The sequence below is a fragment of the Kwoniella shivajii genome, chromosome 5, assembly GCF_035658355.1.
Source record: "Kwoniella shivajii chromosome 5, complete sequence".
Classification (NCBI taxonomy): Eukaryota; Fungi; Basidiomycota; class Tremellomycetes; order Tremellales; family Cryptococcaceae; genus Kwoniella; species Kwoniella shivajii.
Genome location: NC_085912.1, coordinates 1,130,781 through 1,143,412, shown reverse-complemented (window position 1 = coordinate 1,143,412; position 12,632 = coordinate 1,130,781). Strand labels below are relative to the sequence as shown.

General features: G+C 43.5%; 3 protein-coding genes across 3 annotated transcripts; all 3 read left to right on the top strand.

Annotated features, from left to right (window-relative positions):
• Window positions 1-45: 45 nt before the first annotated feature.
• Window positions 46-1,959, top strand: IL334_004164 (galactose-1-phosphate uridylyltransferase; the record flags this gene model as incomplete). Its single annotated transcript, XM_062935887.1, has 10 exons — window positions 46-103; window positions 174-235; window positions 313-429; window positions 538-810; window positions 878-925; window positions 987-1,003; window positions 1,074-1,306; window positions 1,402-1,513; window positions 1,573-1,735; window positions 1,846-1,959. 10 exons carry the CDS (start codon window positions 46-48, stop codon window positions 1,957-1,959), a joined length of 1,197 nt encoding a protein of 398 aa, XP_062791938.1.
• A 358-nt stretch (window positions 1,960-2,317) lies between these two features.
• IL334_004163 (uncharacterized protein) lies at window positions 2,318-9,621 on the top strand (the record flags this gene model as incomplete). The annotated part of the gene is made up of 19 exons (XM_062935886.1): window positions 2,318-3,035; window positions 3,130-3,695; window positions 3,761-4,575; window positions 4,651-5,840; window positions 5,919-5,947; window positions 6,009-6,123; window positions 6,192-6,518; window positions 6,635-6,833; window positions 6,903-7,049; window positions 7,109-7,241; window positions 7,311-7,554; window positions 7,644-7,771; window positions 7,836-7,886; window positions 7,944-8,045; window positions 8,119-8,298; window positions 8,366-8,523; window positions 8,602-8,733; window positions 8,842-9,272; window positions 9,359-9,621. 19 exons carry the CDS (start codon window positions 2,318-2,320, stop codon window positions 9,619-9,621), a joined length of 5,928 nt encoding a protein of 1,975 aa, XP_062791937.1.
• Window positions 9,622-10,506: 885 nt separating this feature from the next.
• Window positions 10,507-12,631, top strand: IL334_004162 (uncharacterized protein; the record flags this gene model as incomplete). Its single annotated transcript, XM_062935885.1, has 13 exons — window positions 10,507-11,123; window positions 11,181-11,206; window positions 11,265-11,290; window positions 11,347-11,406; window positions 11,461-11,484; window positions 11,549-11,634; window positions 11,698-11,755; window positions 11,814-12,013; window positions 12,076-12,155; window positions 12,210-12,250; window positions 12,306-12,418; window positions 12,485-12,532; window positions 12,592-12,631. 13 exons carry the CDS (start codon window positions 10,507-10,509, stop codon window positions 12,629-12,631), a joined length of 1,419 nt encoding a protein of 472 aa, XP_062791936.1.
• Window position 12,632: the final 1 nt, after the last annotated feature.

Sequence of the window (12,632 nt, the reverse complement as noted above, 5' to 3'; positions counted from 1 at the left end):
GTATATACATATGTGTGCATGTCCTGTCAAAAAGGTGGATCCATCATGAGCGCTGACGATCTTCATGTCCCATTCGAGCCTACAGAGCATCCTCATCGTAGATGTATGTTCCTTGTGCTTCTCTGTACACGGGGTACTAAGGGCTGATTACGATCAAATGGATCTTGAAATAGTTAATCCTCTAACAGGTAAACATGTATTGGTCTCACCTCACAGAACGAAGCGACCTTGGAAAGTGAGTGGTCCCACTTACGACAAACAATGAGTATACCTAAACTGCGACTTCAGCTGATAGACGTGAACGTGCTTCAGGGCCAGACTGAAGAACCGGTGATAGCATCTTTACCCTCATACGATAAAGAATGTAATCTATGTCCTGGTAATGAGAGAAGTGGTGGATTCACCAATCCAAAATACGATGATACCTTTGTGAGTGTCCATACATCGCTCTCATGCACTCGTGTCACATCGCATCTTCATACGCTGGTGCTCCGCTCACTCAAAAGTCTTTGATCATGCTGAACCGAACCGAAATAGACATTTCCAAATGATTATCCAGCACTTTTACCTGAATCATTACCTACTATCGTCCCATCGTCGAACCCTTCACCGATAGATAGTCTATTTCAAAATCAACCTGTCAGAGGAAGATGTAAAGTCATTTGCTTTCATCCGAGGCATGACTTGACTTTAGCGAGAATGGTACCTAGTGAGATAGAAAGAATAATAGAAGAATGGAAAAGAGTTTACGTGGATGAAGGTGAACAATTGAGGAAGGAAGGTGATGAGGGTTATGTACAGATATTTGAGGTAAGTCAACACGGTAGAACCACTTCGCCTGGACCAAGTCATCATTGACGTTTGCCATTCTTGACAGAATCGAGGAGCGATGATGGGAGCTAGTGCCCCCCATCCACATGGACAGGTCAGCTCATCCCTTATCCTTTGCAAACTGAAGAAATACAGCTAACATTTCGATTGATCAGGTCTGGTCACTCTCATAGTATGTCAAGATTGATCACATGTTCCCCTTTTTTTATAGTAAAACATCTTTAACTAATTTGAAAAATCAGTATTCCCGACGAACCATTTACCGAATTACAAAACCTATCTTCCTCCAGCTCATACCACCTCTCGTCACCGTCTCAATCCACCTACCCAACAAGGGATGATGGTCATCCTTGCCTTCTCTGCTCATATGCCGCGGAGGAAGTCAAGAGAAAAGAAAGAATCGTCGCGATTGACGAGGAAAGTGGTTGGGTAGGCTTGGTACCATTTTGGGCTACTTGGCCTTATGAAGTGATATGTAAGTACAAAGGTTTCTGGTATTCCACCGAATGAGATGCAACTAAACACAGTAGCGATCTCGGAGGGACTCTGCTAAAATGTCTTGATATCTAGTACTACCGTATAAACGACATATCCCGTCTCTGTTGCAGCTCACCCAGATAGAGATACAGGGTCTTGCGAGGATTTTGAAGAAGATCTTGGTCCGATACGATAATTTGTTTTCGTAAGATCCCTTCATTGGCTTCCGATATCAGGTTTTGCTTAGCTAAGCATTTCTCACAGATGCCCGTTCCCATATTCAATGGGATTACACCAATCACCTCTGCCGCCACTCAAGTCTGAATCAGATGTAGCTCATATCCATTTCCATTTTTACCCACCACTGTTAAGAAGTGCCAGCGTAAGGAAGTTCTTAGTTGGATTTGAGATGATGGCTGAAGTGCAGGTGAGCAATCGTATTCGGCAGATGTTATTTGCATTGAAACAAAATCACGATTCCTCTTTTGCTTCTACACTATCATTTAACGGCACAGCTGATAAGCATCTTTTACATAGCGTGATTTGACTCCCGAACAAGCAGCTGAGAAATTGCGGGCGGTTGAAGAGATTCATTACACTGAGAGAATGGATAATGTAAACGAAGTCTCTGTGAAAATGGCACAGAAATAGTACATCGCATCTTGGATCTTATCAGTCGTAATCTGATCTATGCATGTGTTACCATACAGTCGCAACGCATATATGCACGCTTGGTAACTTGAGACCGTTGCTACATTATATATCATTGTTTTTTCACAACATGCCGGTGGACAACCTCCACTTTTCGATTGTTGTTGCCACCTAGCGAATGTTAATTCTCGCAAAACATTACGCCATGATGATATTTACGCATTTCACTTTCTCATTTCATCGTCATCTCACTGAACAATCCTCTTCCTGCACGTTTCTCCCCAGCTCCAGGATGCAGTAACGACCATACATCAACATGCCTCGGTAGCCGCCTTTACTCAAATCAGCGTCTTACGCGATGTCCTATGACCCGGGCGGACCCTCTTCGTCTCAGGCCAATGCCGATGATTCTGGTAATGCTGCTTTGCTCAAGCTTCGTATAACGCATATAACATCAACGCTCTCAGCACCTCTACCTACGCTAAGGAACCTATATGTGCCAACAAGGTTCTCAACTGCTATACCAGTCGGAAACTTACCTGACAAAGTTCCAGTAATCAGAATATTCGGAACGACACCATCATTGCAGAAGATATGCGCAAATATACATTTATGTTATCCATATTTCTACGTTCCATATCCAATGGATTTCACTTCAGATTCAGACCCCCTAAGACCTGAAAAAGTAATCAAAATATGTCAAAGATTTGCGGTCTCATTAAATCATTCAATCTGTTTGGCATCAAGACAAAATCCAACTTCGATTTCAAATACGAATAAATATGGTGGAGGAGTTGATCCAAAGCATTTACATGTAATAAGTGTAATGCTAGTGAAAGGAATTCCATTTTATGGATATCATATTGGTTATTCATATTACCTCAAGGTATCTTTAGCGAATCCAGGTAAAATGTATACTGCTTTGGAACAATTGAGGAAACCTGTTGTACTGGGTAGGATATGGCAACCGCACGAAGCTCATATGAATCATGTTCTTCAATTCATGTGCGATTTCGATCTTTATGGTTGTGGTTGGTTAGATGTAGCAGGTGGAAGATTCAGAGAGCCCCTACCTGGTGAGTAATCTTTCACAGTAAACGGGAGAAGACCTATCCAAATATCGGGTTTCATTGGAGCCTAAATCAGCTGACGGACAATTTGACATTTCAGAGGGCGACCCATATTCCTCACCACCATCATCACCCGATGGACCTCCGGAAACGTTTGACACCCTCACTGTTCCCGAATCAATGTTATATCCTACAGCACTTTCGCCACCAAAAGACACGTTCACTCCACTCGAAATCGATATCTTGCCGCATCACATCCTGAATCGACAAAGACTTAAACCGCGTAATCTACACCAGGATTTCATTGAACTACTTCATTCTCCCTTGGATCCAAACGAGAAGCTGGTCCCTGCAGTAGCGGAATTATGGGAAGATGAGAGACGTAGAAGATCACTTAGGGGTCTGAGTCTCGGAAGCGATGCCATGATGCCAGGTTCAGGTGGTATGGATGGTAGATCAATGCAGGAATTAGGTTATAAATTACCTGGAACACCGAATAACCAAGATGAGAATAAAGGTGGTAATTGGAAGATCTCAGATGAGTTATGGGATTTCATAAAAGATCGTATGGATGAAGAAAGGAAGAAAAAAGGTAAATTGTCTTTTAAAGGCTTTTCAAATGAAATTGCAATGGGAAAAAGTGGTGAAAAGAAGAACTACGACAAGGTAAGTTCACTCAGTCTATATCCTTCCTCCTACAGCTTCCCGATTGACGAATATTCTGCATACAGTGGATCATGACTACCTTTCAAGCCGTTTCGGCTCATTGGCCAAGACCACCTCGTCTGCCTAAATCCACTCAAAAGTCAAAACGGTCCGCTAGATCCAATAAAGGCTCATCCCAAGTACAAGGATTATCTTCACCTGCCGAAGCATCTATAGCTCTTTCTCCCTCTCAAAATGATCAACCACCCTCTTCACCTACTCAAGCTGAGATACCCCTAGTCAACCTCAAAGGCGAAGACCCGATCCAGAATGGCCATGACTCTGCCATCGATGGACGAACTGTCGAAGAGGAATCATCCGATGAGGAGGAGGAAGAAGAGGAAAATCCTTTCGAGCTATTCGCTATGACACAGGCATCTCAACAGGTCCCATTCGACCTGGACGTCAACTCTAGGATCATCCACCGCAATGTATCAGAAAATGACGCAGACGCGGATGATGAGAATAGGGAAAACGATGATTACCCAGATGAAGAAAATGATAACGCCAAAAGACACGCTGAAAACGTAAGGCATCATGTAGAGGAAGGTCAAAAATTCCGTGCTACTCAAATGCCCAAAAAACAACAAATAGATGAAGACGGAGAAGAAGATAGTGATGCGATGTATGATGATGATGAAATTGATGAACTATTCCGCCAAACTGTAGCTGCTGGATTCGGAAGCAATCAGTCCACTCCAAGAAAGAACAGATTCAATATAGGTTCAGTCACTCCAAGTTCGAGAGCAAGTAGTGCCAGTGGTAATTCTGGTGGGATGTATACCAGAAGAATCGAAAGACAGAAGAGAATGATGGAACAAGCTGGTCTAGGTGACTTAGAGTGAGTCAAATATCTCGCTTTTGTCTGTCAATGGTTTTCTATGTTTATTCATAGCTATTTCTCTGAGAATCGCAGTACAATCTTCGATCGATCATCTGTGTCTCTTTCCTCTCCAGGTAATCCATGGGATATTAGACCTCAAACACCTTCGAAACCTAAAACACCAATAAGTGAAAAGCCTACCCCAACTACCCTCATGAGGAACTTATTTGCGAAAGCCCGTCACCCATCTGTGTCTCCCTTGAATACACCTACAAAGCAAAAACAAATGGTTACCTTCGATTCGCCAAACGTTGTTATGCTACCACCTCTTCGCAGAACTGTAGGAGATATCTCATCATCTCCTTCACCTTCACCCTCCCCACTCCCAGATGATCAGCAGTTATCCCAGATGCATAATGAAGTCATCTCGAAATTGGGAATAAGCCAAGATGATCTTGAAGACGCCAAAGAAGAACTGAAGGAGATATCAGCTCATTTACCTGAACAAGATGCTGTAGATGCTTTCTTCAGACCCGCTCAAAAAACTCCCACTTCATTATCTACAAGATCGACTGCAAGCTCGAAAACCAGTGGCGAGGGAAAAGGGCAAGATCAGTTCCTCACTCCCACCCTAAAGGGTACGAAGCGGGGATTCAGTCCCACGTACAAAAATGATGAAGAAGAACTAACTCCAGGAGCCACACTGGTCCCTTCCTCAGCTATGAGAAACCTAAATGAACCATCGACCGTTCGAGCTAGAAAACGAGTGAGACTGGCAACTCCACCTGGTGTGGCAAGTCAACAACCACTTATTCCATCCAATCCAAATCTTATCCCCACACCTCAATCAACAGACACAACTACAACTTCCCGTTCATCGCAGCCCTCTGTACCTACTACCACTTCTGACCAAGCGAATTACTCAAGTTCAGCTTGGCAGTTTAATTCACCTCCTCCTTTGCCTCAAGATGTAATAAACAGTATGGAAGAGAACGGTGTTCCTTCAGCTGTATATCAGCAACCATACTACTCGAATCCAGTCGATGTACCATCCAGATCGAAGATGTTTGCAGGAAGAATGTTCGCTCTGAAAGGTGATACAGTCAAAGATTTAGATGATTTCGAAAGCTCTTTTATGACAAGTAGCTCATCGACAAAATGGTTGAAAGGTAGAAAACACAATCATCAGTGGAAATTCGGCTGGGAGTATAGTCATACGCCTCCGACAAAAAGGGATGTGATAAATTGGTGCGACAAGGAAGATATTGCCAATCGGATCCGTTGTAAGCCCCTGTTTTAATCTTAAGCTATGCGAATTGTCTTAACAGCTCACTTCGGACCGCTGAATGCACTTCTTACAGTGGAAAAGCAGACACTCCTAACTTCGCAGGTACGTGTATTGAGTCGGCTGCAAGCTGGACTTCTAAGGCTGATGAAAAAAACACTTCCAGCTTGAAAAGCCAACTCAAAAAAGCAAATATGGATTCAAGTTCTCACAGAAAAGCAAATCGAAAGAATCGGAGAGAGAACACCAGAATATGTCTGTTCTAGCTCTGGAAGTATTTGGTCAGCTAACCTCACTCTCTCTATCGAACATAAACATGGGATAGCTGACCACACATGAACGTTTCCAGCTCAATCAAGACACCAACTTCTACCAGATCCTGAGAAAGATGGTGTCACAGCTGTCTTCTATTGTTATCTAAATGAGGATCCTAATCTACCTGAAAATACAATCCACAGAGGGTATCATGCTGGTTATATCTGTCTCGCATCGCCACAAGTTGATCAATCAAGATTGAGATTGGAGGGTATACCATGTGAAATAGTCGAAAGTGAATTGGATTTAATTAACTTCGTCATTGATTTGACCAAAAATTGGGATCCGGATGTCCTAGCAGGTTGGGAGTTACATAATTCAAGCTGGGGCTATCTGGTCAGTAGAGCTGCTGAAGAGTTCTGTGAGTGATACATCTTGTTGATCTGTTTCTGAGACCCGTTCCTCTGAGCCGTGTACTGCGACCAATCGCGAAGGACATGATGAACCTGCATGTGCTGATGACACGCATGATCCCAGCCATCGACCTCATGGATCAACTTTCCCGCGTCATAACCGGTCATACAGGTCCCAAGAAAGATGGATATTCAGCTCATCATACTTCTACATTCAAGGTCTCAGGTCGACACGTACTGAATATTTGGCGGATCTGCAGATCAGAGATCAATCTAAATCAATACACATTTGAAAATGTTGTCTTTCATTTACTACACCAAAGGTTAGTGCCAATGCACATCTTCGAGTTGTCAATTTATACCTTAGTCAAAACTGATTTTCGCGCCGATAGGATCCCTCATTACTCATCCGCGAATTTAACCGCCCTATGGAGAAGCAAAGCTCCTGGTCATACGTATCGAGTCTTGAAATACTTCTTCCAAAGAGTGGTCATCTGCATGGAAATTGTCGATTCTGCTGAAATCATTACCAAGAACGCGTAAGTGGAACCTTATAGAGGAAAGCAAGGTAAATGATCAGCTCATTCGTGGTTATTAGCGAATTTGCTCGTGTCTTCGGTGTCGATTTCGCCTCTGTGATGTTCCGTGGATCACAATACAAAGTTGAATCGTTCATGTTTCGTATTGCGAAACCAGAAAGTTTCGTACTAGTTTCGCCATCAAAGGAACAGGTCAGCTTGATTTCTTTGTCTCTATTGAGCCTGAGAATAGTAGCTGATGCTTATCTTGCACTCTTCCAGGTCGGATTGCAGAATGCTCCATTTGCGGTTCCACTGATAGCTGAACCTGAATCGAAGTATTATACACATCCAATCATTGTACTTGATTTCCAATCTTTGTACCCTTCAATCATGATTGCGTACAATATATGCTTCTCAACTTGTTTAGGCAGAGTTGAGAAATTCAAGGGCACAAACAAATTCGGATTTACAGAATTGAAGATCGCCGATGGGTTGTTGGAACTGTTGAAAGATTATCTCACTGGTGAGTAGAATGAGCTCGTATCAGTTAATCGTATCAGTCAGATACTTTGCATATAGACAAAGTAGCTGACGTGTTGGTCGAAAACATAGTCACTCCGAATGGGATGATCTTCGTGAAACCCGCGGTCAGGAAAAGTCTCCTCGCCAAGATGTTGGGTGAGATCCTGGATACTAGGGTCATGGTGAAACATGCCATGAAAGGCGCTAGGGGAGACAAGGTCAGCTCACGGTCACTGAAACATGTAGAGACGAAGACTGAAAGCTGATAATTCCTTGTGATAGTCTTTAACTTCTCTTCTCAATGCGAGGCAATTGGGTTTAAAGCTCATGGCGGTAAGTGACAGCCTTTTTGTGGGTAACACAAACCTGGTTGCTAATCATCTCAAATAGAACGTCACGTACGGATACACCAGTGCAACATACTCAGGTCGAATGCCGTGTATCGAAGTTGCCGATTCGATCGTACAAACGGGTCGAGAGACACTCGAAAAGGTACGAATGTCGGAACAGTGATACTGATGCTGATAGGAGTAATAGCTAACTTACTGCTTGTCCACCTCTCTAGGCGCAAGAGTTGATTCATTCTCGAAAGGATTGGGATGCCCAAGTAGTTTACGGCGATACTGATTCCTTGTTCGTGGCTTTACCTGGAAGAACCAAAGAACAAGCTTTCAAAATTGGAAATGATATCGCAGATACTGTAACGGCTCTTAATCCGAAACCTGTTAAACTCAAATTCGAAAAGGTAATTATGACTTTAAAGACAACTATTCTCCGCCACTAGCTACAGGAGCTGATACTTGAGATTCCAGGTATATATGGGTTCAGTACTCATGGCCAAGAAGCGATATGTCGGTTTCAAATATGAACATCCAGATGATACGGATCCTGTTTTTGATGCCAAGGGAATCGAGACAATCAGAAGAGATGGGTTTCCTGCTCAACAGAAAATCGAAGAGGTCTGTCTGAAGTGAGTTGTGTTCTTGTGTTCTTGAGCTCCTACGCTTGTCTAGACGCAACCTTGGCTGATTGGGTATTGCGCCGACAGATTGCTTTTTCGGACGCAAGATCTATCCCTTGTCAAGGACTTTTGTCGTAATGAGTGGACGAAGATCCTCCAGAACAGAGTATCCATGCAGGATTTCATAGTTGCTAAGGAAGTAAGACTTGGTTCCTATTCGTAAGTGTTATTTGCATCTTTGAGTCCTGTCCTCAACCTTAATCTCGAATAATATATCTTGTAATTACCCGAAAGCAATTTGACCTTAGCTGATTGGACGTTTCACAGGGAGAAAGGCGTACCTCCACCTGGAGCGGCAGTCGCATATCGACGAATCCTCAAGGATCCACGAGACGAGCCTCAATACGCTGAAAGAGTACCTTATATCGTTTCCAACGCAGATGGTAGAAGACTCATTGATCGAGCTAGAATGCCGGAAGAGATGCTATCCAACAGATCTTTGTCTATCGATGCTGAATATTACATTAGAAATTTGTTGATACCTCCTATATCAAGGATATTCAATCTTGTAGGAGCAGATGTAGAAAATTGGTATGACTCGATGCCTAGAACCAAAAGAGTATCGAAGTACGAAAGATCTCAAGCAGAAGCAAAACTCAGAAGTAAAGGCAAAAACAAGAGTGGTGTCGGGGGAATGAGAATCGATAGTCATTTCAAATCTAGTCATTGTGTAGTATGCGGGGTCGAATCATCTAGTAGTGAGTTATCTGTGTTGCTTCCTCTCAAGTGCCGGTCATCAATGATACTGAGATCAATCATTACTCATGTTCGAATTTGTGATTAGCTTTATGTGGAGAATGTTTATCCACCCCTTCAATCACTTCCCACGCGCTGTTATCGAGACAGCATATAGCGGAATCGAAACTATCAGATTTACACAGAATATGCGCTTCTTGTTCTTCGATTCCAGTAGGAGAAAAGATACTCTGCGACTCAATTGACTGTCCGATAACTTATGCTAGAACAAATGCGAAAAGAGACGTGGAAGATTTGGAGGAGATAGGAGGATTACTAGGTGAATTGGATATTGAAGATATCATCGAATGAAGAATGTTCTCTCGGATGACCCGAAAATACTGAACGTGGAATTGTTTACGAGATTCAGTTGAGCGCTGAGGACGAACGAGGTCTTGATGTGTAAACGTTTACACAACTATACTCTGCATATATCATACCATCTTGACTGGACGTTGTGCTCGTATTCCTGTTGTTGTAGTTGTATATCTGATATCTGTTGTACCTGTTATGCAAACTTGGTGCGCTGCATCAAGTCGAAACAATGGGTGTTAAGCATTGTCAGACCATACAGCACTGAGGCATATGCATGTCTACTTCCACCTTTTTCGAGGCGTCTATGAACCTTGATGAGAAGTTATCTGCACAAGACTCATTCAGTAGGCGTACAACAATCCTCCATCGGCAGTGTTGCTTCTCAATTTCCTGTTCATACCTTGTAACCTAAATCTCAAGATCCATTAGCAAACGATGACACCTGTCACAAAAGCGGCATTGGCAATAATGTTGGATCTTGGAGTCTCCACATTTTGGGATTTTAAAGGGGTAGCTTGTTTAAAGTGAGATCGACAATGTGCCTCCACTTTCATCAACTTCAACAACAACAGAATACAGTCAACTTTGTGAATATTCGGCAACGCACTGACCACCATCATCACCTCCATCCTGATCCGTGTCATTTAGGTTTCGCTTATGATTCACTCACTACATCATCCCCCCCTCCCCCCAATCATCACCTCGTCGTCTTCTTCTTCTTTCTATCACTTCGTCATTCCCATTAATACTCTCACAGATTGGCAGGAAGGGATAATGGCAGCGATTCGACTTCTCTCTCAGATCACCTCAGAACCAGAACATCTATAGCGACCGAAAATTTCCTCTTGATTCCTAATATATCCAGCATCACATCCTCTCATCATGTCAACTCACAAATCCGCTCCCAGGAGGTCGACTCGATTGTCTACCGTCTCCGTATCAGTCAAGTCTGAACCAGCAGAAGAACAAGAGATCGTGCAGCCGCCTGCTAAAAAGCAGAAGAAGAGTCACCCTCGAAAGATAACTACCTCCGCATCAGCTGAAACCACATCAGCTAAAACCACGATCAAGGTAAAGAAGGATGTACAAGTTAAATCTGAAAGAGATGGAGATCACATCGACCCATCTACCGCATCTTCTTCAACCGACGATATCAAACCAACTTTATCTGAGGTGAACGCTGCTACTGATGTACGCAAAAAGAGGGGTAGACCAAGTAACGCCTCAACAAAAGTTGAACCTTCGTTTTTGTCTTCCTCTGCCTTAGCTACCACTATAGTAAAACACGAGTGCGGAGCTACCGTCGAAACCGAACATACTTCGACCGCTGGTCCGAGTCAAATCAGCGCCCAGACATCGACTGTTGGAGTGGCAAATAAAGTCCAGCCCGACATCAAGCCAAAGATCGAGAATACGAAAAGTCCTGCGAAGGGAAAAGGCAAAGCGAAGGAAAAGGTTGTTGATCCCAAGAAAGAGAGATTAGCAAGAATGCGAGCGAAGTGAGGAACTCGTATTCAATTCACCGTGACTCGAAGACGAGCTAATGTAATTTTTAGGTGTCCGAAAACCACCCTGGATAGATGTGAGTCTACTGTCATAAAGTTCAGATAGAGGAAACAGAGCTTACTCAGTATATCCAGATAAACGAGCGATCTCGCAACGCATGGTATGTGGCCTTTGACCGAAAGTATGAAGAGATCTGGGGGCTGACCTATTGTATAGTTCATGATTGAGCGTGAACACGTTGGCGAAGGCAGTAGACAGTATGAGCAATTCAAAGTTGTGAGTAACCTTTTTGGAGGGCGAAGCAATTTGCTAATGCCATGAAAATGCCAGCTGGGATCTACTGGTAATGTCTACGTAAGCTAAGCCTGACTTCAACTTTGGGATATCAGCTAATAATGAAATTAACCAAATCAAACAGACTGTCAACATCGGTGTCATCCCTCGGTGCAACTGTCCCGATAATTTGAAAGGTAATAAACCTTGCAAGCACATCATTTTCGTTTTGTGAGTTGCATAAACCCGCGATCGTCTCCTATGAGTGGCAATTCATTTTGATACCATAATCAGCATCAAGGTCTTGAAAGTCCCAGACGAGTCTCCCATTTGGTATCAGATGTCTCTGACGGTGAGATTCCAACTCTTCACGCCGAGTCGAGGAGCGTGTCGCTGATGGCAGTTTCTAGCCCGAGGAAGTCGAGGAGGTGTTTGCTGCTGCTCCTCCCGTTCCCAATGGTTCAGTTACCGTCGATCTCAAGGTACATAAAGCTTATCTCCATGCTACCGGTAGGGGTGTAGACGAGCAGGAAGTCACCGAAATTGACAAAAATGTCAACGATGAGTCCGGCGGTAAGAGAATGGATGCAGTCGGAGAAGACTGTCCTGTGTAGGTTCAAACAGCTGGATATTCGAAACTTTTTCAACAGCTGATATGTAACCCGCTCATAGATGCTACGAAGAGATGACACAGCAAGATTTGGATGGAAAGTTGTTGACGTATGACGAATCTTTGAACGGATGTGGTAAACGTGAGTCATATTATCCAGCCAGGTGGTACACTCAACTGACCTCATTTCCCCCAGCACTTCACAAGGAATGCTTCCAGATGTGGGCCTTGACTGCGGTTAGTGAATTCATATGTACATACAAGATGCCTACTTATACAATGGGCTCGGTAGAGGAACAAGGGCAACGACGTTACTTGTGTCTGGTGTCGATCACCTTGGCCTACGGAGGACGGTGGCAAAGGCAAAGGCAAAGCTACTGGACCTCAGTACACTTCAATGGGATAGTAAGTCTTCTGAGACGATCATCCGAGATGTTCTGGTTTAAATGAGACTGACAATACCATCTTCAGTCTTAATATGGCCGATGCTGCTGGCTTGTCGCGTCAACGAGATGTCAGGTAAGTAAACCTTTTGTCTCATCGATTGGCCACCCCTCAAGCTAATGATACTTCCTTAGCTCCTATCACTGGGGTAGTCGGTACCGACACTCCGACTAGG